The sequence below is a fragment of the Grampus griseus genome (assembly GCF_964374135.1).
Source record: "Grampus griseus genome assembly, chromosome: 17".
Lineage (NCBI taxonomy): Eukaryota > Metazoa > Chordata > Mammalia > Artiodactyla > Delphinidae > Grampus > Grampus griseus.
The window spans coordinates 1,266,412-1,290,961 of NC_139011.1; the positions used below are offsets into that span (position 1 = coordinate 1,266,412).

Sequence of the window (24,550 nt, forward strand, 5' to 3'; positions counted from 1 at the left end):
TCCCAGATGCATGAGGAAACCAAACCGCCAGAGACTACAGCCCAGGGGGAGAGCGGGCAGCCCGGGCCCCCCCACCCCAATCTGGAAACCACCCGTCCTGGGGTGCCTGACCCCGCCCTGGCTATGGCTCTGGTAAGTCACGACGCCCGCAGGCCTCGGCCGCTAGGGCACGCGGTGGGCTCTGCCGACAGGAGCCCTCAGGGATAGGGGGCAGCCACGTGGCCTTCCTCCCGCGTCCATCAAGTACACAGACTTTATTCGGGACACGCACGAGATGCCGGCTGCGCCAGCCAGGAGACGCGAAGGCAGGAGCCCTCCGCGGGAACTCGCCTCGACCTCAGGCTGCTGACGCGCGGCCCCGCGCCCGCTACTCCCGGTAGTGCACCCTCTGGTGCTGGATGAGCTGGGAGCTCTGGCCGAAGGCTTTGCCGCAGGCGCCGCAGGCGAAGGGCTTCTCGCCCGTGTGGGTCCGCAGGTGCCGGAAGAAGTGCGAGCGGCCGCGGAAGGCCTTGCCGCAGTCGGGGCACTCGTAGGGCTTCTCGCCCGTGTGGATGCGCTGGTGCTCGATGAGCACCGAGCTCCAGATGAAGGCCTTGCCGCACTGGCTGCAGGCGTACGGCTTCTCGCCCGTGTGCAGCCGCTGGTGCCGCACCAGGTTGGAGCTCTGGCTGAAGGCCTGGCCGCACTCGCCGCACTCGTACGGCTTCTCGCCGTTGTGGATGCGCAGGTGCTGCGTGAAGTGCGAGCTGTGGCTGAAGGCGCGGCCGCACTGGCCGCACTCGTAGGGCTTCTCGCCCGTGTGGATGCGGTGGTGCTGGATGAAGCCCGACCAGCCGCGGAAGCGCTTGCCGCACTCGTGGCAGGCGTAGGGCTTCTCGCCCGTGTGGATGCGCTGGTGCTTCAGCAGCAGCGAGTTGTACTGGAAGCTCTTCCCGCAGGCCTCACACCTGTGCGGCTTCCCGCCCCGCGGGCCACTCTGCCGGGCCCCGAGGCCCGAGCCCCGGCCGAGGCTGCCCGCCAGCTCGTCGGCGTGCCCCGGGCCGCCCTCTGTCCCCGAGGCTCCCTGCAGCCCGAGCGGCCCACGCCAGGTGCCTCTCTTCTGGGGGCGGGGCCCGGCCCCCGGCGGCTGGCCTAACGGCCGCTCCAGGCTGCACTCCTGCCCCAAGCTGTCCCCACACCTGGGTCTATGGGGAAGGCTCCTCAGAAGGGTCCTGAGCACCCCCGTGTCCTGGTCCACCTCATCTTCAGGATTGTGCGGCTGGGGAGACGACGGGGCCCGCTCGCGCTCCAACTCGGGATCTGAGAAACGGGAGAGGCGGAGAGCACTCAGCCGCCCACCAGGCTGTCCGTCCGCGGGGACCCCCGCCCCGTTCCAGACGACAGCACCAGGGTGAGAACACACAGGGTGCGCGCGCATGTGGAGGGGGGAAGCCTGACAGGAGATTCAGACTCAGAGCCAAGCAGAAAAGCCCCTGATCCTGAGGACGCTGCCCACACGGCCCCGGAGCTGCTCCACGGATCCCCAGAGGACACCCCAAGGGCTTCTCTAGGGGAGAGAGGCGGGGGGTGGGGTGGGGAGGGAGAGAAACGAGGAGCTGAGGGCCTGGATGAGCGAAGCCCCAGGGGAAGGGGGTGGGGACCAGAGCTCGATTTAGGGGACAAGTGGAGGTCAAGGGCAGTACACAGGGGTGCCAGGACGACTCCCCGATTGCTGGCCAGTGTTGCCAAGTCGGACACTCTAGCCGGACAGGCAGGTGGATATGGGGGTCTGCGCTGCTCTCACAGCCCAGAAAGTGTCAGCAACAAGACCGGGACTGAACGGGGGGGAGGGGCTGTGGGGGACAGAAGTGAGCGCTGAGCCAGGGACAAGTGGGGCCCCGGGGCCTGGCAGCGGTGGTGGGCGCTGCACAGAGCCTGGAGTGCAGCAGCCGCAGGTAAACGCGCTTCTGGGCGGGGCCCCGCGGCAGGTTCCGCTTGCTCACCTGGCCAGCAGGTGTCTCTGCCAGCCTGGACCTCCTCCACGTCCCGGAGATCCTCCTCCTGTGGTGGCTGGGAGGGCACCTCAGGGCTGCAGCCGGGGAAGCCTGAGGGTCACAGCGGGGCTGGGGCTCATCTCCCCCTCCTCTAGAACGGGTTGTACCCCCCAACACACCTCGTTGCCCTCTGGAGGCTCGCTGAGTGGGACAGAACACATCTACCTGGGTCCTCGTCCTGGCTACCAAGAGCTGATTTGTGTCCTCGACTGTGAGGGGAGTGAGGCCAGGCCTCCTGTGGGACATGGGGCAGGGAAGGGACCCCGGACTCCCTGACGGCTGCGTGTGAGCAGGGTCCAGGGGCACCACACACCGCAGGGCTTGGACATCCTCCCCGACCAGTTGTCGGCTATTTCCACACCTGGACACCCCCAGACCCTGCCGGGGGGCGGAGCAAGGCTGATGGTTCCATCCCTGCAGGTCCCTGGGGGTCCCCACCCAAACCAGCTTGCCCAGAACTCTGGAGACCATTTTCCTGGCGTGGGATCAAAGGCTCGGAGAGGGAGATAAGGTGACTGACTCCTCTCACACAGGCCTGGCCATCGAGGCTTCTTTTTTTGCACCCCTCATCCCCTAAAGAAACATACTCCAAGGGACTGTCCTCTAGGGAGCCACTGCTCACACAGCTCGACCCCTAGCCTCAAGCACTGCTGCCCGAGTCCCGACCCAAGCACCAGGGTGCAGGAGCCCCAGCGCGCAGTGAGCTGCCTGCCCGCAGTGACGGTGCAGGGAGGCAAGTACCATGTTGATGGCCGTGGAGGTGAAGCTGGGCCTCGTGGCGGTGGCAGGCTCCAGGTGTCTCCGGTGACTCGAAAGTGACAGTGGACAGGACATGAGGGGGCTCCTGATTGTCCCCCAGGGCTGCCATCTTCCCCCAAGGCCTGCTGGAGGACTGCACACCTGAGAGCCGGGGAAACGAAAACCACGGCGACATGAGGGGGTCAGAGGGATGTGCGGGGTGGGGCCGATCAGCCACAGGTGAGCTGGAGGCTCCTCCCCCGGGGGAGGAACTAAGCGCCAGGAGGTAACCTGTGGGGCCCACCGTGCGAGGCCACCGGGGCCCCTGGTGTGTTCTACCATGTGCACAGCACCAGCGCACCCACACGAACTGAGCCCAAGCTCTCCCCCCAGCAATGCCCGCAACGTCCTCCCAACCCAAGGCCTTGCCCATGGAGAAAAGCAAAGCTGGTTCTCCCGGAAAAACCTCCCCCGCTGGGGGCCGCTGGCCCTGGGGAGCGCAAAGAACTGACTTTGCCTGCCGGAGCAGGAACGTCCTAGGTTAAATCTTAACGAGACATGTCCAGAGAGGAAAACCCCCCTCAGAGGCCGCAGGCTGGGACCCCTCACATCCCAGCCCCGCCTAGGGTGCTCCGAGCCTCCTCTGGGGTCAAAGATACTTTTCTTTAGTCTGGTTTGCCGGAATAGGTTGGTCTAAAATGAGGATTTTTCTTTCACACTTCCATGAAGTAGGAGGCCTTATCTGGGAGTGAAAAGGGGCAGGGGAAGGATGAAAGGTAATGTACATCCAATAACGGTGCAGGCAGTACCTGCTTCAAGGAAGCAGGGAGGCAGACGCCACAGGGCTCCTCACCAGTGGGGGCCTCCTGGGTCAGCCCCCGACCTCAGCCCCTAAAGATGGGAAGGATCACCCACAGCCAGGTAAGTGGACACACGGTGGGTCTGCAGTGCTGACATCTGGGTATGCCACATTTTAAATATCTGGGAAAGGGCACGGTCACCCCTAGCCGGGCTCTGAGGGGAGGTGGCGGTCACGAAGGGACGCCAGTGCGAACGTCTACGCTGCTGCAACAGGCTGAAGGCAGAGGGGACACAAACGGCACCGGCCCAGGAGCAAACCCTCCTCCACCCCGCCTCCCAGCTTGGAGCCTGTGCGCCGCCGGAAAGAGCCCGAACTCGGGGCGCTTGGCAGCGGAGAGCAGGGTGCCCCGGCTGAGTCCGGCCACGGACCTCGGGCCAGGGGCAGCTCTGAGCCTCTTTTCCATCTGCAAAGTGGGCATCACCACAGCTCCCGTCCCTGGGGTTCCAGGCGCGTGGGGAGGCGCCCCGCGAACGGACACCCGCGATCGTCAGGGGCCAGTGTGCCCCCTGCGTCCCGCCATCCGCGCCCCCCACGCCCGGCCGAGGCCAAGGTCTCGGCGGCTGCGGGGACAACGCGCGAGCGCGGGCTGGGCCGAGGGTGCCCTGCAGCCGCCACCACCGCCGCCCGGCGCCCACTCACCTTCCGATCGGGAGGTAGCCGCCAGCCCGCCCGCCGGCCGGAAGTGCTCCCGCGCCCCGCCCGCCCGGCCTCGCGCACTTCCGGGACGCTCTAGGTCCCCGGCGGACCGGTGCCTTGGTGACCTCGGGGGCTATGGGCGGGGCAAGAGGACACCTCGGGGTTCAGGCAGGAGGGAGACGGGGAGATGGCAGGGGAGAGGAGGGGGCTTGTGATGGAAATGCACACAACCTAATTCTCCTTGGATGTGTCCTCCCCGATGGTGGACAGCGGTGGCCGTGGGCCGGACTTTCACCCTTTCTCGTCTTCAGTCTGTCCCGCTGGTTCAGTTTCAGAGGGATGGGGGCAGCCTTCTGTTTCCCATGAGGGTGGACAGGCCTGAGGGGTTCTAATTACTCCCATGGAGACTTTTAGCCAATCACCATTTTTCTTCCCACCTCTGCCCCACTGTCAGGGTTACCCGCGACCCCATCCCCAGGCCCTGCCAGCCTTCTCAGCCTGGACGTGCACCTTGTCAAGTGTGTAGGCTTCTGCCGAAAGCTGCTTCTCCTCATTTTCCAGCTTCTGAAGCCTCCAGCCGACAGCGCTTACTCTTCTCTCTCCGGCCTCGTGAATCTTCTCTTTGGCCCTTCGCCTAAGTCATGGATCTAACTCGGGTCCCCACCCTCAGCATCCTGGGCTCTTTAGGACGCTGAACAGCTTCCCTGCCCCCCGCAACTGACAATAGTACCTCCCCTCAGTTGGGACAACCAAAAAAATGTCCCCAGGTGTTGCCAACGTCCGCTCCTGAGGGCAGAATCGCCCCTCGTGAGAACATCTGCTCTAACAGAGGCAAAGTGAGCAGGGGCACAGAGGGGAGGACTGACAGAGCGCGTCAGAGCTCAGGACCTGAACGGGGTGCTGACAGGGTCTGGGGGCAGGCAAGGTCACGTCACACTGTAGGCATGAAGCAACGACAGGGCCTAACTTTGTTTCCCAGGGAAAAATGTCCCCTGCTTTTTGAAAGTTCTCTTTACACCACTTTGCTTTTACAAGAGACCTACATTAGTACCTGTTTTCCAACAAAGCCAAACAGGATTTTAGCTTTTTTTGAATAAAGGCAAAAGGTGAAAACAGCGCTCAGCATTTGTTCTGCAGCAGCTGCAACCGAGGCAGCGAGAGCGGCCCCTGCCGAGCTCCTGTGGGACTACACTCAGCACCAAGCTGCCGGGGCTGCGAGCCGCGTCTGGGGGCGTCTGCGCTTCGTCTCGATTTGCCCTGTGCGCCGTGAGCAACACGTGTCCTAACAAGGTAACTAAGTGCCTCTTCGCTTTATGCCATTTCGGCCTTGGAAGGTGTCACAGGAACGCTCTGCTTTTGGATAGCAGGGGAACCTGTATCCAGGCTCAGAGAGGGGTGTCTATTGAGGGACACGGTATTTTGCTGAAGCAAGGGGTCATGCCCATCCTAAGTTAGCACATTCCTTTTCTGATTTGTGTGTTGGTCTCTTACAAGTTTGGTTAAGATGAGGCGGCCCCCAAGAGACACATCCAGAGGCAGTGACCAGCTGGGCCTCTGGCTCTGCAGGCCTGGGCCAGACCTTGAGCTGGGAGATGGTCTCTCCCTTGAGGCAGTGGCACCTCCCTGGGGACTCTTGACTGTGGGGAGAGCAGCTGAATGCAGTGAACAGGTCAGAACAGATGTTTATTGTAGGAGAAAACAAGATCCAGAGGCAGCAGGACAAGGAAGCACTGACGGATGCCCAGGGCATCTGGGAAGAAACGTGGGGACCAGCGCAACAGCCGTCTGGGTTAAGAGAACACCGCGTGAAAAGCAAGCCCCGGGAAAGCGAGGAGAGAACAAAAGAGAACATCTACCCCAAAGGTAGACCACACTTGCTTTCCACGGACTGAAGGATGTGAAAATATAATCAAGTAAAAGTTCAACAAATTTGACTAGTTGGAAAGTTGCATTTCTAGGACTAAAAATAACAGTCAGAAACACTAGACTGGGGAAAGCGTCCGCCCCAGCACAGGCCCAAGGCCACCCGCTGTGCACAGGCGTTTGTAGCCCATGGCCACCTCGGTCCACCAGGGGGGCATGAGGAGAGCAGCACCCCCAGTGCTGAAGCTCTCCAGGAAACAAACACGCAGTAACACCAAGAGGCAGGACACTAAAGGCAAACGGGACCAGAATGCTGCGTGGGTGAGGCTGCAGGGACACAGGCCACGCGGGCCCTCAGGGAGCTCACAGGTTGTGTCGGACGTACCTGACACCGGGGCGGCCCAGTGCCGAGATCGCTGTGGGCAGTGGGGCCGGGGCGCCGGGAGCTCACCCCAAGGGACGGCTGTCCTCAGGCCTTGGAAATCCCCGTCCGTGGAGTCCGCAGTGTCAGCCTCGCCCTGTGGCTGGGCCTGGATCCTGTAGGGGCTCTGGTCAAGGGGAGGACCTCCGGCTCCCGGCTTTGCTGACAGGTGGCTGGAGTTTGTGCGCAAGCAGCCAGGAGGCAGTGAACTTCGAGCTCGGGGCAGGGGTCCTTGAAGACACCGGCTGCCTCTCAGAGCACAGCCCTGACCCCAGGCAGTGGATCCCGGGTCACTCCCGCCCTGTCCCCCGCCATTTCCCTCTCTGGTCCCAACACTGTTTCCGTGGGCCTCGAGACACCCCCTTTACCCCGCCATCTTTGCTCATTGAAAACCCCACCCTCACCATGACCTCTGTCTGTGCTGCTCCAGAGCAAATGCCCAAGTGCCCCAGCACCAGGGGCTTCCACTGCAAGCAGGGCGACTCGGAGCCCTGGCCTTGCCCCCAGGGCCCAGGCCAGCCCAGTGTCACTCTGCAGCGCGTCTTGGTGTCTAGCTCACCGGCAGAAGAAAGGAATGATCACATCTCGGTGCCCAAAATGGGGACAGACATGAGCGGCCATTAGAAATAAAGCCCAGGTGACATGCTGGTGCCCAGAGCCTCGCCAGGGGTGCAGTGGACCTGGCGAGGGCGACCTGGGCTGAAGCCCGTCAGCCCCGCCTGCTCCGTGGCCCGCACCGCCAGCTTCCCTCAGGGCACAGGGTCTGGCACGAAGGACCACAGACGTCACGTCCCCGGGACATCCGCAGGTGTCCCCACGCCCGTTCAAGGTCCTCTGTGCCTTCGCTCTGACGCCAGGTCATGCCGTCCCAGCGCCCTCCGTGCTGGCCCCGGCAGCGGGGAGCCTGCGCGGTAACTCAGGTGCCCTGACGTGTTTCTGCGGTCGCTGCTTTAACCGTTCTCCCGTGTTCAGTGGGGAGGGGACAACCTGAAGGGCGTTTGCCGGGACAAGCTCCGAGGCCAAGGAGGTTCTGACTTGGCCTGAGCTGTTTCCTCCTGGAGCCTGTCCTACAGCACTCCTGGCTGAGGGGCAGGGGCTGAGCGCCTCAGAATCTCGAGACAGCTCCCTGCGGTTGCTTCCCCTTTTCATCTCACTGCCTTCACGCGGCCTATCAGATGGAACACTTCCCTCCACCTCCACCTGACCCGACGGCAGGCACTGCCCGAGGGTGGAGTGTCTGCTGCCTGGCCACCTGCCCTGCGGTGACAATGCCTGCCCTGTAGTGACAGCGCCCGCGCTGCAGTGACAGCCCTCCGCGCCGTGTCCCCGCACGCCCCTCCTGCAGCCTAGCATGTGCACCGCAGGGGTGTCCTTTCTTACCACAGCCTTTCTCTTCCCTTCCTTCTTGATCTCTGTTCCTCCCTGGAGCTCAGGAACGTGGAAGTTTTGCTAGTTGTGAGGTTCTTTTTCATGCATATTTCATCAGGAACTTCTTGCTTTGGGGCGGATCCGCTTTCACAGCCGAAAAAGGACAGAAATACCTTTTGAATAAATAAAGAAGCGCAATTATCACCTGGTTGATAATTGGGAAATTATCAACAGTTGGGCAATGCCAACGGTGTGAATAAGGCCAGGCTCTGGGCACATGGACACGCGGAGGCTGGTACTTGGTGGGGATAACGGCCACAGGGGCTGGAGGAGAGCAAGGTGGGGAAGGGGGCGCGGGCTGTGGCTCAACCCATGTATCCCACCCTGGGTGGCAACAAGATTTCAAGGAAAGTGCTTCAAAACTTGGGACTTCCCTGGTGGTGCAGTGGTTAAGAATCTGCCTGCCAATACAGGAAATACGGGTTCAAGCCCTGGTCCAGGAAGGTCCACGTGAATATTAATAGTGATGGCAGAAGCTCTGTACTGCTCTTTTTCAAAGAGAACGCGGTTTAACATTTAACCTTAAGGTTTAATTTGCTATAGACTGTTTTGTTCTTTGATTTTTATTTTATATTGGAGTATAGTTGATTTACAATGTTGTGTTCGTTTCAGGTGTACAGCAAAGTGATTCAGTTATACATACATATATGTGTGGGTATATATATATATTCTTTTTCAGTTTCTCTTCCCATATAGGTCATTACAGAGTATTGAGTAGAGTTCCCTGTGCTCTACAGTATGTCCTTGTCAGTTATCAATTTTTATATATAGTAGTGTGTATATGTTAATTCCAACCTCCTAATTTATCCCCCCCCCCACCTTTCCCCTTTGGTAACCGTAAGTTTGTTTCCTAAGTCTGTGAGTCTATTTTTGTTTTGTACATAAGTTCATTTGTATCATTTTCTTTTAAGATTCCACAAATAAGTGATATTATATGATACTTGTCTTTCTCTTTCTGACTTACTTCACTTAGTATGATAATCTCTAGGTCCATCCACGTTGCTGCAAATGGCATTATTTCATTCTTTTTTATGGCTAATAGTCCATTGTATATATATATACCACATCTCCTTTACCTTTTCCTCTGTCAATGGACATTTAGGTTGCTTCCATGTCTTGGCTATTGTAAATAATGCTATAATGAATATTGGGGTGCATGTATCTTTTGAAATTATGGTTTTCTCTGGATATATGCCCCATAGTGGGATTGCTGGGTCGTATGGTAGTTCTATTTGTAGTTTTTTAAGGAGCCTCCATGCTGTTCTCCATAGTGGCTGCACCAATTTACGTTCCCACCAACAGTGCAGGAGGGTTCACTTTTCTCCACACCCTCTCCAGCATTTATTATTTGTAGACTTTTTGATCATGGCCATTCTGACCAGTGTGAGGTGAAACCTCATTGTAGTTTTCATTTGCATTTCTCTAATAATTGGTGATGTTAAGCATTTTTCATCTGCTTTTTGGCCATCTGTATGTCTTCTTTGGATAAATGGCTATTTAGGTCTTCTGTCCATTTTTTTTTTTTTTTTTTTTTTTTTTGCGGTATGTGGGCCTCTCACTGTTGTGGCCTCTCCCGTTGCGGAGCACAGGCTCCGGACATGCAGGCTCAGCGGCCATGGCTCACGGGCCCAGCCGCTCCACGGCATGTGGGATCTTCCCGGACTGGGGCACGAACCCGTGTCCCCTGCATTGGTAGGCGGACTCTCAACCACTGCGCCACCAGGGAAGCCCTGTCCATTTTTTTTATTGGGTTTTTTGATATTGAGCCACATGAGCTGTTTCTATATTTTGGAGATTAATTCCTTGTCAGTTGCATCGTTTGCAAATATTTTCTCCCATTCCGTGGGTTGTCTTTTTGTTTTGTTTATGGTTTCCTTTGCTGTGCAAAAGCTTTTATGTTTGATTAGGTCCCATTTGTTTATTCTTGTTTTTATTTTCATTACTGTAGGTGGATTCAAAAACATCTTGCTGCAGTTTATGTCAAAAAGCGTTCTGCCTATGTTTTCTTCTGAGAGTTTTATAGTATCCGATCTTACATTTAGGTCTTTAATCTATTTTGAGTTTATTTTTGTATATTGTGTTAGAAAATGTTCTAATTACATTCTTTTACATGTAGCTGTCCAGTTTTCCCAGAACCACTTATTGAAGAGACTGTCTTTTCTCCATTGTATGTTCCTGCCTCCTTTGCATTGATTAATTGACCATAGGTGTGTAGGTTTATCTCTAGGCTTTCTATCTTGTTCCATTGATCTATAAGTCTGTCTTTGTGCCAGTACCATACTGTTTTGATGACTGTAGCTCTGTAGTATAGTCTGAAGTCAGGGAGCCTGATTCCTCCAGCTCTGTTTTTCTTTCTCAAGATTGCTTTGGCTATTCAGGGTCTTTTGTGTTTCCATACAAATTTTAAGGTTTTTTTGTTCTAGATCTGCAAAAAATGCCATTGGTAATTTGATAGGGATTGCCTTGAATTTGTAGATTGCCTTGGGGAGTATAGTCATTTTGACAATACTGATTCTTCCAGTCCAATAACATGGTATATCTTTCCATCTGTTTGTGTCAGTTTTGATTTCTTTCATCAGCATCTTGTAGTTTTTGGAGTACGGGTCTTTCACCTCCTTAGGTAGGTTTATTCCTAGGTATTTTATTCTTTTTGATATGTAGGCAATGGGACTGTTTCCTTAATTTCTCTTTCTGATCTTTTGTTGTTATAGAAATGCAACAGATTTCTATGTATTAATTTTTTATTGTGCAACTTTACCAAATTCATTGATGAGTTCTAGCAGTTTTCTGGTGGCATCTTTAGGATTTTCATGTATAGTATCATGTCATCTGCAGACAGTGACATTTTTACTTATTCTTTTACAATTTGGATCCCTTTTATTTCTTTTTCTTCTCTGATTGCCGTGGCTAGGACTTCCAAAACTATGTTGAATAAAAGTGGCCAGCGTGGACATCCTGTCTTGTTCCTGATCTTAGAGGCAATGCTTTCAGCTTTTCACCACTAAGTATGATGTTAGCTGTGGGTTTGTCATATATGGCCTTTATTAAGTTGAGGTATGTTCCCTCTGTGCCCACTTTCTGGAGAGTTTTCTTTTTTTTTAATCATAAACGGGTGCTGAATATTATCAAAAGCTTTTTGTGAATCTATTGAGATGACCATATGGTTTTTATTCTTCAGTTTGTTAATGTCGTGTATCACACTGATTGATTTGCGAATATTGAAAAAGCCTTGCATCCCTGGGATAAATCCTACTTGATCATGGTGTATGACCCTTTTAATGTATTGTTGGATTTGGTTTGCTAGTGATTTTGTTGAGGATTTTTGCATAATATCAGTGATATTGCCTGTAATTTTCTTTTTTAGTGGTATCTTTGTCTTGTTTTGGTATCAGGGTAATGGTGGCCTCGTAGAACAAATTTGGGAGTGTTCTTTCCTCTGCAATTTATGTCGTCTATGCGTCTCTGAATTTATGTCATCTATGAAAGCAATCTGTCTGGTTAGAGGATTCTTCAGGCTATCTCCTCGAGTTGGCTTCAGTAACTCATCTTTCTTCTATAACCCACTTCATTTGAGTTCTCACATCTCTTGGTTCGACAGTTTATCCTTCTAATCTCTGATGTATCTGCCATTATCCTCCCCTTCTCACTCCTAATGGAGCTCTCCTTCTCACTCCTAAAGGAGCTCCTTTGCTCCTTCCTTCTCTCTTTCTGGATTCCACTGCCAGGGAATGTCAATTTTCATAGTCCTGTCAGAGCACCAACTTTTATTAAAAATGCTCTCCATTCCCATTAGTCGTATTAATTTCTATAATTTATTGCCTCCATTCTACTTTGAGTTTATTCTGTTGGCCTTTTTTCACTTTTAAAGTTGGATGCTTAGCTTGTTGATTTCCAGCTCTTCTGCTGGTCACATAAGGCTACAAATTTCCGTTTGGCTTTAGTTACACCAGAATTTCTGGCAAGTTGTATTTTCATTATCATCCAGGTTTAAGTATTTTATAACTTTCATTATATTTTTTTCTTCTCTCTTTTAAAAAATTTATTTATTCTTGGCTGTGTTGGGTCTTCGTTGCTGTGTGCAGGCTTTCTCTAGCTGCAGTGAGCGGGGGCTACTCTTTGTTGTGGTGCGCGGGCTTCTCATTGTGGTGGCTTCTCTTGTTGCAGAGCACAGGGGGCTTCAGTAGTTGTGGTGCGTGGGCTCAGAAGTTGTGGCTCATGGGCTCTAGACAGAGGTTCAGCAGTTGTGGTGCACGGACTTACTGCTCCGTGGCATGTGGGATCTTCCCAGACCAGGGCTCGAACCCATGTCCCCTGCATTGGCAGGTGGATTCTTAACCACTGCGCCACCAGGGAAGCCTATGTTTTTCTTCTTTGACTCAGGCTACTTAGAAGGTTTTCTTTTTCTGGAATTTGGGTTTCATTTGAAGAGCAATAGAAAAAAAACCCAAAAAACAAAAAAACCCATCAAAACAGATTTATCTGAAAGATTTGGGTTCAGTGCTTGGTGGTGATGTGGTGTCATAATGGTTAACTCAGAAGAAATGGGAAATGAGCCTGTCTGTCTGAACCAAAATGACAGGAGGCAAAAAAGACGGTGGACTGATTTTAGTTTGATTGTGTGATTTATTTTCTCATGTCTCTCTTGTTTTCCTGGCTGATTTCATTCTCTCGAGAGAGGGACTGACGGCTATCTGCTTGCACAGCCGCCTCTCATGCCTGTGGAAAAATGTCCCCTCACTAAGGACACTAACACGTGACCGGAGTTGACAGCGGCTGAACTGGGGGTCAGCACGGCACTGAGGTCACACACAGTCACTGACCAGGCTGAGCACTGTCAATGCCTCCAAGTCATCTCTGAGGAACCATAGGCACAAGGAGGTGAAGGACGGGCCCAAGGTCCCACATCTCCAAGGCACGAGGGTCGAGTCAGTAACCCCTGGCTCCAGAGACTATGCTCTTTGCCACCTGCTTCCTCTCTAGAACTCGAAGACACCAGATTAGAATGCTTCTTCTCTCCCATCAAATTGGCGAGATTAAAACCCACCTGCTACCTGTGCACTGCTGGGGCACTTATGCAGCACAACCTGGGGGAAGGTAATTTGCCAGAATGATCTCCCCGTCAGCTCATTTCTGGCAACCCGTCCTGTTGGCCCTAAATGTGGAGATGTTTACTGCCTTGTTTTTATTGACCTAAACTGGAAACAGCCTACATGCCTCTGTTAGGAGAAGGTTAAGTCAACATTTTATTTAATGGATCATTACGCAGCCACGAAAAATGCTTCCCATTGGTATTAACGTGGAAACATAATAACATAGAAAATGAGAATTTTTCTATAGTACATGTGATGTGTTGTAATTTACGGTACATTTATACAATATTTTATATATAACAATATATCCATCATGGTATATTATAAACCATCATAAATAAAAACCAAACCAAACCGAAGCAGATGCAGACACCCCTGGAACGTGTCACATACCCTTCATCTGAAACTGGCCAAATCCGGCCCACCACCTGCTTCTGTAAATAAAGGCTTATTGGCCGTTTCTGTGCTGTAATTGCTATGGCATGTCATGGCTGAGCTGAGTTGTGGCAGAGACCTTATGGCTACAAAGCCAAGAACAGTTATTATCTGTCCCTTAACAGAAAGTGTTTGTCAACCTGCCAATCTGCATTGTTGTTATTGCTTCTTTGCTCAGCCTTTGAGAGCAAACTGCAGATGTCATGACCCTGTGGCCCTTAAGACCTCAGCATGCATCTTTCATGACAAGGACGTTGTCTGGGATGGCTGCAGGCCATCAAACCAGGGAGCTTTGACACTGATGTGCCCCCCCACCTCCCCTGTGGACAGTCTAGACCCAACGTTTGCCAAATGTCCCAGTGACCTCCTTTATAGCAACCTTTCCCCACCCAGGATCACAGGTGTGTTTTCCCTGAGCCAGACCCTGGCACCTGTTTGAACAACTTTGCCTCATCACATCTCCAGTTCCGGGACTGTGAGAGCAGGATCACAGGTCACACCTGGGGCCTGCCTGTCGGGGTAGGAGGAGGGCCTGCCGAGCTGTGAAGCAGAGGTGCGAGCTCAGGTAGAGCTGTTATAACGTCATAGCTTTTAGAAAGAACAAGAGTACAAATCTTAACCTGGAGGGATGTTTCCACTGGGAGCACTCTCTCCTGTCTCCTGATGGTGGGGCCCCCAAGATCAAGGCCATTATTAGTTTTCTGGGTCTAAAGAGCTGAAAATGTAGGTGTCAACATTTTCCTGATAAAAAGCCCTATTACTTCCTGGATAACAGTCACCTCACCCCTCTTATACTGTGCTGGAATTCTGGGACAAACCACACCCTCGCCCAGGAGAACATGGAGCCCATCCAGACCACTCTTGGAGGGAAACCAAGGGCAGGCACAGCATGTGGATGTGAAGGGGGTAGGATGGAAGCTGGGGGCCAAGCACAGAGAAGTGGAACTAACCTGCACGGAGAGCTGGCCCTGGGGGGCAGGCCCACTGTCTCGTGTCTGAAAGGCCGCATGGCAGGCAAAGGCTGCATCCAAGCTGCTGTCAACATCCCGGGGCCTCACACGGCCAGGGCAGGAAGCGCCCACAGTGGCAGCATTTAGTGTCCTGAGTGGTCCACCTGGTAAGTCAAGGCTGCTCAGCTGGGATGATGGCTGATGTGGGAGGACACACAGAGAGCCCAGTTCCTGGGAGCAGGGGCCAAGTTCAAGGAATGGTTCTCCAGAGAGGAGGGAAGGCAGAGGACAAAGCAGAGCACCGCCACCAGAGCCAGCCAGGGGGACACTGGGGTCCCCAGTGCTCGCTGCGGAAGCACTGCCATCCAGCTCAGGGCCACAGGCCTCCTGCCGGGCTGCATGGAGATGGACTTGGGACCCAGTGGGCCAAAGGTCTGCAGCACAGTCTTCAAAGGAGCCGGTGGGAGGGCTGAAGCCAGCATGGGAGTCACAGGCGGAGGTGGCAGTGGGAGGTGCTGACTGTGCTCGGGTCTGAAGCCTGTCCCCTGGACAGCAGTTTGTACACTCGCCTCCCTGGTGCCACAGCTGTGAGGAGCTGCCTTGTTATCATGATGTCTTGCCCTGGAGATTCTCTAGACCAGAAAGGTCTCTGGCCACACCGGTGTTTGCTGACCTGGCTGGGGTGGTTTTCCTGGTGACGGCAGGACCCCCAGCCCGATCAGACGCCAGGGAGGAGGAGCCCCAGGCAGGCCTGCCAGGACAGTTTTCGCGGGCACAAAGCTCTGAGTCTGGATGGCTTGCCCACACTCAGTGCTTCTTCCGTGGGTGACGTTTCCGATGGCGAATAAGACATGAGCTGTAGGCAAAGGTTTTCCCACATTCCTTACATTCGTACGGCTTCTCTCCAGTGTGGGTTTTCTGATGTTTTAGGAGATTTGAGCCACAGTTAAAGGCTTTGCCGCACTCACTGCACTTAAAGGGCTTTTCTCCGGTGTGAATCCTCCGGTGCTTGGTCACGTCGGAGCTGTGCCTGAATGTCTTCCCACACTGGGCGCACTGGAAGGGCTTCTCTCCAGTGTGGACTCTCTGGTGGCGAACGTGATCCGTCTTGTGCTTAAAGACGCGCCCACATTCGCTGCATTCGTAGGGCTTCTTCCTCTGGAAGGGAGTGAACACAGGAACCCCCTCAAAGTCATCTTTAAATGTAGCACTGAAGGCCTCAAACATGTGTTCCTCGTCCTCACGACTCAGGCTGGGTTCCTTACTGTGCTTTTTGGCCAAAGTGGATCTCTGGTTTGGCTTCTTTTTCCTAGATGCTTTATCTTCCTTGGGAGTGTCCTTCTGAACACGTACTTCTTCCTCTGGGGTCTGTGCCTTCTTTTTTTTGCCTGTGGGCTTTTCCATCCTTCTTGTCCCCAGGAGAGAGGAAGGACCACTGGAAGCCGGCAAGGGCCAAGGAGAATGACCAGCAGCAAAATTCTCCAGCCTTACGAATTTCCTTGTAACTCCACTTCTTCAGAAAGGTCTTGCTTTAGACACAACACTGTATTTTCCCAAGCTGGTAACTGCAGTTCTGGAACAGAAACTCTGCAACAAAGAGAAGAGCACCAACAACCCTTCTGAGGCTGGAGAGAAACAAGACCACAAACATTAGATTAAACGAGTGTTTGGGAGGAACACAGCCATGAGGTCTTTGAGTGCTGAGTTATGAAGGGGCAGATGGGCAGGGAAGGGGTGGGGGAGGCATGGGAACATGGCCCCATTCCCTTCCCTGCTCACGTATCCCACCTGGACATCTAACGAGTCTCAGGCTGGACATGACCAAACAGAGCACTTATTTCCCAGAAACCCACCCCCCACAACCTCACTGTTCCCAGTTTTCCTCATCTCAGTAGATGGCATCATCGTTTACTCAGTTGCTAACTGAGGAATTCTTTTTTCCTTTAATAAATTAATTAATTTATTTTTGGCTGCGTTGGGTCTTTGTTGCTGCGTGCGGGCTTTCTCTAGTTGTGGCGAGCGGGGGCTACTCTTCGTTGCGGTGCACGGGCTTCTCACTGAAGTGGCTTCTCTTGTGGTGGAGCACAGGCTCTAAGCGCGCGGGCTTCAGTAGTTTTGGAATGTAGGCTCAGTAGTTGTGGTGCATGGGCTTCATTGCTCTGCGGTATGTGGGATCTTCCCAGACCAGGGCTCGAACCCGTGTCCCCTGCATTGGCAGGCAGATTCTTAATCACTGCACCACCAGGGAAGTCCCAACCAAGGAATTCTTATTCCTCTGCCAGGGGCCAGCATCTCCACACCTGCGTCCAGTAGGACTCATGTGTACCATGGACCAACGACTGCCGCGTGGTCCCCAAACTGGAGTTTTCCCAGCCCTTTACTTGCTCCTTCTCCACTTCTTGTATTTGGGGCCAGACAACGTGCTTTTGGAGTTACAGGCTGTGGGAGCCACATGTGACCCTCATGGAAGGTACCTCCCATCACTTGGAGCCTGGATTCTGAGCTGGATGAAACTCGCTCCCACCCTCACCCCGGCCCTCCCCGGGTCCATCCTCCACAGAGCAGCCAGTGAACCCCCGTCACATCTCTGCCCAAATCCCCACTGGCTCCCCTCACACTGCTGCCCCTGTGCTTCCCCCCCGCCCCAGCCATCCTTAGGTTTGCCACACATTCCTTCCTGCCTCAGCACCTGGGTGCTCCTAGAAACAGGTCCTGAGAGGAGGTGTTGGTGGTGCTGGCCCCTCACTCATTCAGAGCTCTGCTCTGAGGGCCCTTCTCAGGCAGTCCTCCCTGACCCCACTCCCTGGTTCCCTTACCCGGTTCCCATTCTCCTTGTGGCACTTAACTGGAGCCAACTCATCCACTGAAGGCCAAAACCCCAGGGAACAATCAACTACGATCTTGCTTGCATTGTCTAAAAAATCTGGCATGCTCTGTCTCTAATCCCATCTAAAAGAATTCCAACTTCACCAAGAGTTCAAACAGGAATCAGTCGGTTCCAGTGGTAGGTGCTTGTAGAAGCGTCACCAGCATGGCTCACGTCTCATTGGTTAAGAACCTTCATCTATTGCTTTTCTGTATTATTTCTGAGTTTTGTTGACCTGCCTCTTCCCTCAGCGCTAACTAATGCAATTCCAGGATAAAGCCTTGACAAGCTTCAGGCTCTTTAACTGCTAGCAGAAGAAATCCTCCACAAGATTAGGAGAAAACACTTTCCAAAGAAAGCAGATCGTGTTCTGAGTCCTCAAGTCATCCCTGAGAAGACCTCCCATGACCTGTGCTGGTCGCCCGATCTACTGGGAGGTCCATCTCCTGACAGGCTGTCTCACCCTAAAACGTGGTGCTCTGGGTGATAATGTCCCAAGTGACATACGTTTTGAGGTACAAATGCTTTGAATTCCCTTTGAGTTAAAGGGGGTACTTGGGCTTTCACCCACTCTCCCATGCACAGAGGCAACGCATAAAATGACTGGACAGGTTTCCCAACTTGACAAGAGTTTGAGAGTCTGGTTTCTTCTAAACGAAAATGCTTAGATACACCTGACTTGGATTCAGGTAAACGTCATTCTCTGAAGGCTCTATTGGAGGTAGCTTCTGGGAGGTAGCATCAGGTGAGAGCCAGAACTGAGGGTGATGGAAGGCCATCTAGGCTGAGGGAAGCATGCACAAATATGGGAGCATCTCTGCCGCGGAGGTAGGCGGAACCAGGGCAGAGGATCACGGCCCCAGTCAGCCAGGCTGGAGTTTGAGCTCAGGTGTAGGAAACAGATGAGAACCAAGAACCAACAGGAAAGTGCTATCAGCCCTCTGGCCCACGGCTCCCCAGGGAAGGCGCAAACTCAGCTTGGCTCTGTGCTGACCCACTTGATGGAGAGGGGTGGTCCTTGAACCCACTGAGCCCGACAACTGCCGGCTGTGCTCCAAGAACTGTGCCCCCACCAGGACTCCCGTCACTCCACGTGTGGCTTGTCACTGACGTGGCAGTCTCCCGACGAGCCGAGGGCTCTTCAGGGCAAGGATCGTGTCTTTTTCATCCTTGAATCCCTAGTTACTTGGCTGTAGCCTGCACATACTGCTGCTCAGGAAACATTCTAGATAATCGTCGTCTGCCTAACTCAAGCTGGCAGGTGCTTAATGGCAGAGACTGGACGTACTCACTTCTCTAAGTCCCGTGCACACCAAGGAATAAAATATTTAATTATTAAAAGCGGCGTAGACCTGAGGTCATTGTCTTGGTCTTTTCGTTTCACAGGCCTGTAGGCCTGAGGACTGCTACAGCCACGGAGAAAACTCAATCCACCTTGTCAGAGCAGACGAGAACCCTGGCCTAAAGGCCGGGGTGCTGGTACCTGCTGTGCGACTCCAGTGTAGCTCCTTCACTCTCTGTGCCAGGCCTCTTGTAACATGAAGCTTTGGGTATCCCCCTGCAGCAGGATACTCCGTGGTAACCTCACTTGTCCTCAGAAGCCGGGGTCTAAGGGAGAGGCTGGATTACTAGTGGTGGGAGATCCAAGGGCAAACGTGCACCCAAGCAGTGTGTGGGCCCGCAGCGGTGTCGAAGCCAAGGAGAGGGCGTCGCCTGACAGAGCCTCGCCAGCCTTGGGCCCGGGGACTCCACCTCGATCCGCACGGAGCTGGTCTTCGAGCCTCGCCCTCCTCCCCGTGGCGCCCAGGAGCCTAGAAAGGAGTGCCGTTGCTCTGGGCAGGGGGCCCACGCGACGCCAGAGGGACGCAGTGAATTCCTGCATGGAGGCTGGGGCGGGCGCGCCCCTCGCAGGGTCCCCGAGTCCCGCCGCTCCCCAGCTGCCCAGCGCCGAGAAGCTGCACAGCCGAGCAACCCCGCCCATGCGCCGGCCGGAAGGGCCCGCCTCTGGCCCCGTCCCTTCCGGCGTCGCTCTAGGAGGCGAGGGCCCGGGCCTCTCTGTGGTGCTCCCGGGAGGGCTCCGCCCCTCAGCTGGTTTCCCATTTCAGGCGATCCCCGTTGGCCCACCCGCCCGCTCGCCTTCGGTGCCCGCAGGAAGAGCCCGCTCCCAGCCGGCCGTTTCCGGTGCCGCTCTAGGTGGCGAGGCCCCAGCATCTCGGTGGTGCACCACGGTGGACTCCGCCCCCGAGCCACCTCATCCGACTCCGCTGGGGTCCCACACGCCCCCTCACGCAGCCACCCTCCCATTAGCTGCACCTCAGTCACCTCTGCGCCCGTTCCCTTCCTCCTGTACTCCATCACTCACTTCAGCCCCCCTCGCTCCCCCCGCACCCCTTCCTTCTTCTTGTGGCTCCCCCCACTCACCCCAGCCCCCTCCCTCACTCGTGCCCTCCCCGCCAGCCACCTGTTTGAGTTCCTTAGAGGCAGCAGGCACGCTGTGGCATGCGTTCAGTTGCACTGGCCACTCCCTCTGCCTGGGACACTTGTCCCCAGCTGTCTGGTTGGCTAACTCCCACTTCCATCTACTGAGAGCTCACCTCCTAGAGGGGACCCCTGACCACTGACTACCCTGTGTGTATTAGTTTCCTGGTTATCACAAGGTTAGCAGCTTAAAACAATACGTGTTTGTTATATCACAGTTCCTGTGGGACAGGAGTCCAACGAGGCTTAGGTGGTCCTCTGCTCAGTCTGGCAAGGCTGCGGTCATGGTGTCCGCGGGCTGTGTTTTCAGCTGGAGGCGAGACTGTGGAAGGATCTTCTTCCACACTCATGTGGTTGTTAGCAGGCTTCCTTTCCTGGTGGCTGTGTGACTGAGGGCCAGCTTTTTCTGGGCTGTTGGGAGGCTGCCCACAGTTCCCTGCCATGTGGCCCTCTTCATGCTCCTTCAGGGTCAGTGGAGAGCCTATGGCCCGGGTCTGCTGGGGTGGAGTCTCATATGACCTAACGGTAGGAGCAGCCTTCTGTCAGCTCTGCTGTAGTCTGCTGGCTAGGAGCACGTCCTGGGTGCTGCCTGCACTGTTGGGGGTCACATTCTGTAATACCACAGCATTCTGCCTCTTTCTCCACCTTCTGGCCCTCACCCTTCTCTGCATTTTTTTTCATAGCAGTTTCCACTTTCTAACATACTATGTAATTTCCTTATTATTGTGTTTATTATGTTCATCTTCCCTTCCCACGCCAGAAAATCAAGTCTTTGGGGGCGCACGGTTTTGCTTTTCCTGGTGGGGTCTCATTATGTGTGGTGCAACGAATGGGCACTTGACCCTCATGCCACCTAGATACAGCCTTCTCCCACGTATCTCTGTTTGTAGCCCCTGCTGTCCAGCTCTCTCCTGGACTTCACCCTTGCAGGAGCTTTAGGTACCTCGATTTCGAAATATTCAAGACCAGACTCAACTCTGCTTCCTTCTTTGTTGCTACTGTCAACTTCAGTAATATAATAATAGCCAGGTATTTTACCAGCAAAAGCAAGTTTATGTGGGAGTAGCCAGAGGAATTGCAATTCAGGAAATGCAAGCTATGGTGGACCATAGGCAAATCTAGAAGGAAGGAAAAGGGGGGAGTTGGGAGGGGCTGGTCCCACAGCACAAGGGATGGGATGCTGGTCCCACACACGCTGGGCGTGAGAGCTCCCCCTACAGGCTTGAGAAGTCCCCTTCCCTTGGCCCTCCAGCGACCTGCTGGCCACCCTCTCGCCACCGCTTGCCCTTCCATGAGACCCTAGCAAGTAGTGCACGTTTCTGCAAGGCCTGGGCTTCAGGCCCTGAGCTCCCCTGCACCTGACATACCCTCCCGCCTTCCTGCACCCGACTGACCTGTCCTCCAAGACTCTGCTCAGTTCAGCCCTCAGTGTGTGCTTCTGTCCTACCTTTGCAACTTTATGTGGAGTTGTTCTGCTTGTGCGTCTGTCTCTACACATTACATACTACCTATGACTCGGATCAGCACCTGCCTTATTCACCTGTGTATCCCCAGGACCCCAAACACGGCCCAGCCCAGAACTGGTGCAGAATCAATATTATTGAGTGACTGATGGCTGGACAGAGAGAATGCGACTGAGAAGAAGCAGCACAGCAGAAAGAAAGGTGTTCTCCTGTCTCTGAGGAGAGACACAGAGCTTGGCCTCCTGGTGGCCCTGGTGGCTCCCTCCAGCCCCCCTTTGGTGGCCGAGTTGGTCCACCAGGAGCTCCAGGTGATGCCAACAGCATTGGTGTGTAAGGTCTGGTCAGAGGCCATTTCCCCGGCCAGGGAGCCCTGCTGTCACCGAGACCTGTCCCCCGCCCCCCACCAGCTGCTCTATAAATATGTACAGCAACACTGGGGGACGAGTGAGGACAGGGGATCCTCCTTCCATGAGGGCAGCCTCTGTGAGGAGAGCTGGGGGACTTGGAGGCTTTCCTGGAACATCCTTTGCTCCAGGCCCCTGCCAGGTGCTCAGAATGCTCACCTTCCAGAATATCGGCTTCCTTCTCGGTGGGGCGCTGTAGCCCGGGCACCTACATGTGTTCTGATGTGGGGATCATGGGTGGGGGGCCAACAGGGAGAAGAGAATTCTAGGACACGAAATGGCACATGGGAGGCAAGCTTGGCTCAGCAGGAAAGAGCTGTGCTCACCTAGATTGAATGTTACCCTAACTTGTACTGTCGCTGATACACAATCAGGGAGATTTCCCGCCTCCTTCTCTCCCACCTCCTCACATTTTAGAAGTTACATTATTTCTACTTGGTCAGAAAATACATATAAAGTACATTCTTCCACTCACTTTTTTTTTTTGGCCACGCCACGCGGCTTGCGGGATCTTAGTTCCCCAGTTGGGGATGGAACCCAGGCCACAGCAGTGGAAGCGTGGAGTCTTAACCAGTGGATGGCCAGGGAAGTCCCACCACTCACTTTTTTCTTATGTTAGATCCAAGGTCAGGGCATTAAAAGATCACACCATCCATCTTTTTTGCTGAAGTTCCTGTCATCTCTTGGTTGGATGAAGCTTCTGGTACATCCCTCATGTTGGGCTCAAAGGTACAGGGTCCCTTTGAGGTAAGATCACAGTGTGAGTGGCTACACAACCCTTGGTTCACAGTTTCCTTTCTTGTCTTTTTTGAAACTTCTGCTCCATTGTCGCTTTGCTTACTGTTGTGGATTTTGAGAAATTTGATGCTGGTCTCATTCTTCTGCTCCTGGAAAGTATTTGACCTTTTTGCCTGGGAACCTTGACCTTTTCTTTACCGTCAAAATCTCATAGTTTTTCTAGGCGGTCTCAGACTTGGTCATCGTGGCTTATGTTTTTCCTGGTACCTCGTGATCCCTTTCAAGATGTAGATTTAGGTCTTCTTTTATTTCCAGAAACTTTTCTTGGATTATAGTTTTAAGTCTTAGTTCTGTTCCCTTGTTTTATTTTCTTCAGGAATTCCAGTTTTCCATACATTATCTCTTCCATTTTGATCACTTTCTCTCTAACACTTCTTACTTCTTCATTTTTAAATTCTCTTTGTATTTTCCTGCCCGCCTTATGAATTTCATTCAAATCTGTTCTTCCTTGTGCATCTTGTCATTCAGTCTTCATTTCTGATTGGTTATTGATTTTTCTTCTATGGTTTCCTGAGTTCCCTTATTTCTTCCTGCTTTTTGTTCATTTCTGTTCTGATTCAAGTTTTTTTTCCCCTTCGTTTCCATATCTCCAAATACTTGCAGATATTTGATTCAGTTTGGAGTTACAGTTTCCTTCTATTTTGCTATTGGTTATTTTGGGAATTTTCATGAGCTGAATTGTTTGATCCCCATTTTCTCTCCCTTTGTGTAGTGGTTTTAGAGAGATGGTGAGCTCACCCCTGCATTTCTGTGTACAGAGGTATGGCTTGTTTCACAAGATTCCTAGCCCAAGAGGGACCTCTTGTGTCAACGTGAAGGAAAGCATAGTTTCGTTACCTGGTGGCTTTTGTTTGTGGAAGAGGGGCGTCAGCGGGGAAAGGATGTGTGATGTTTGATTTTTGAAAACTTTGTCTCACAGGAGCTTAAATTCCCCTTCTTGCTTCTTGTTTTACAGGTAACTCAAGGTTCGGATGTTTTCTTATAGTTATGCCTAGGCATGAGTTTTCTGTCGTTCTATTTGTTCTTTATTGATATTTTGAAGGAAATGTCAGAAGATTCAGATTTATGCTGCTGCTATTACTTCAACTATGTGGAATTTCCTCAATACATATTTTTGAATGAACAATAATAGCTGATGTTTACTAAGAGTTTATTGAATGTTCTAAGCATTTTACATGTGTTATTTTGTCTAATCCTCACAGCAACCCAATGATTTATAACATCTCCATGACATGGCTGAATAAATTGGGGAACAGAGAAGTCAGACAGTTTTCCAGAGGTCGTAGAGCTAGTGCGTGCAGAGCCAAGCTTCTGACTCCAGAGCTTGTATTCTTAATCATCATACCACACACACACACACACACACACACACACGCACAATGACTGTCCTCAAGATATTGTTAAGTAAAAAGAAAGCAAGTTTTATTATAAAAGCAAACAATGGCTAAAACAAAACCTATATTCATGTATTTGTTTCTATATGTCCACATGAGAACGGAGAAATGTATGGAAGCCCACACACCAGACTAGGGGCCAGCAAACTTTTTCTGTGGAGGGCCATCTAGTAAATATTTTAGGCTTTTCAGGCCAGATGGCTTCTGGTGTAGCTATTCAGTTTTGCCCTGGAAGTGTGAAATTAGCCATAGACAAAATGTAAACAGATAAGGTGGCTGTGTTTCACTGCATCTTCATTTACAAAAACAGGGAGCTGGCCGGACTTGGCCTGCAGCATGTAGTTTGCTTCTCTGTTAACTTTGGCTACCAGATGGGGTATATGGAGATGAGGCAAAATGAGAGGGAAGGTGAATGGAGAAATAAAGTTGTGCCGAAGTGGAAAAAAGACACACGATAATATTAAAATAGAGATGCAGAATTAACTGTGACTATTCAAAACTTAAGTAAGCATATGGATGCATGAAAACGTAATTTGATTAAGCAATGGGGTTGTGCACATATTTTGTGTTAGATTTCTGTTGTTATTTTAATACTGCTGTGAAATTTAATGAACAGAAACATCATTTAAAATGGAGTCAGGAGGCCAGAAGGGGGAGCTCTCACATCCTGTCACTCCACGTCAGCTGCAGA

At 53.0% G+C, this 24,550-nt stretch overlaps 2 protein-coding genes across 2 annotated transcripts; both read right to left on the minus strand.

Moving 5' to 3' along the window:
• Positions 1 to 264: 264 nt before the first annotated feature.
• Positions 265 to 6,929, minus strand: GLI4 (GLI family zinc finger 4; the record flags this gene model as incomplete). Its single annotated transcript, XM_082675306.1, has 7 exons — positions 265 to 1,299; positions 1,983 to 2,084; positions 2,775 to 2,933; positions 4,273 to 4,402; positions 6,282 to 6,421; positions 6,518 to 6,726; positions 6,922 to 6,929. 7 exons carry the CDS (start codon positions 6,927 to 6,929, stop codon positions 368 to 370), a joined length of 1,680 nt encoding a protein of 559 aa, XP_082531432.1. The 3' UTR covers positions 265 to 367.
• Positions 6,930 to 15,263: 8,334 nt separating this feature from the next.
• ZFP41 (ZFP41 zinc finger protein) lies at positions 15,264 to 17,701 on the minus strand (the record flags this gene model as incomplete). The annotated part of the gene is made up of 2 exons (XM_082675054.1): positions 17,273 to 17,701; positions 15,264 to 16,043 (listed from the first exon to the last, which is right to left on the minus strand). Exon 2 carries the CDS (start codon positions 15,858 to 15,860, stop codon positions 15,264 to 15,266), a length of 597 nt encoding a protein of 198 aa, XP_082531180.1. The 5' UTR covers positions 15,861 to 16,043; positions 17,273 to 17,701.
• Between the last annotated feature and the right edge of the window lie 6,849 nt (positions 17,702 to 24,550).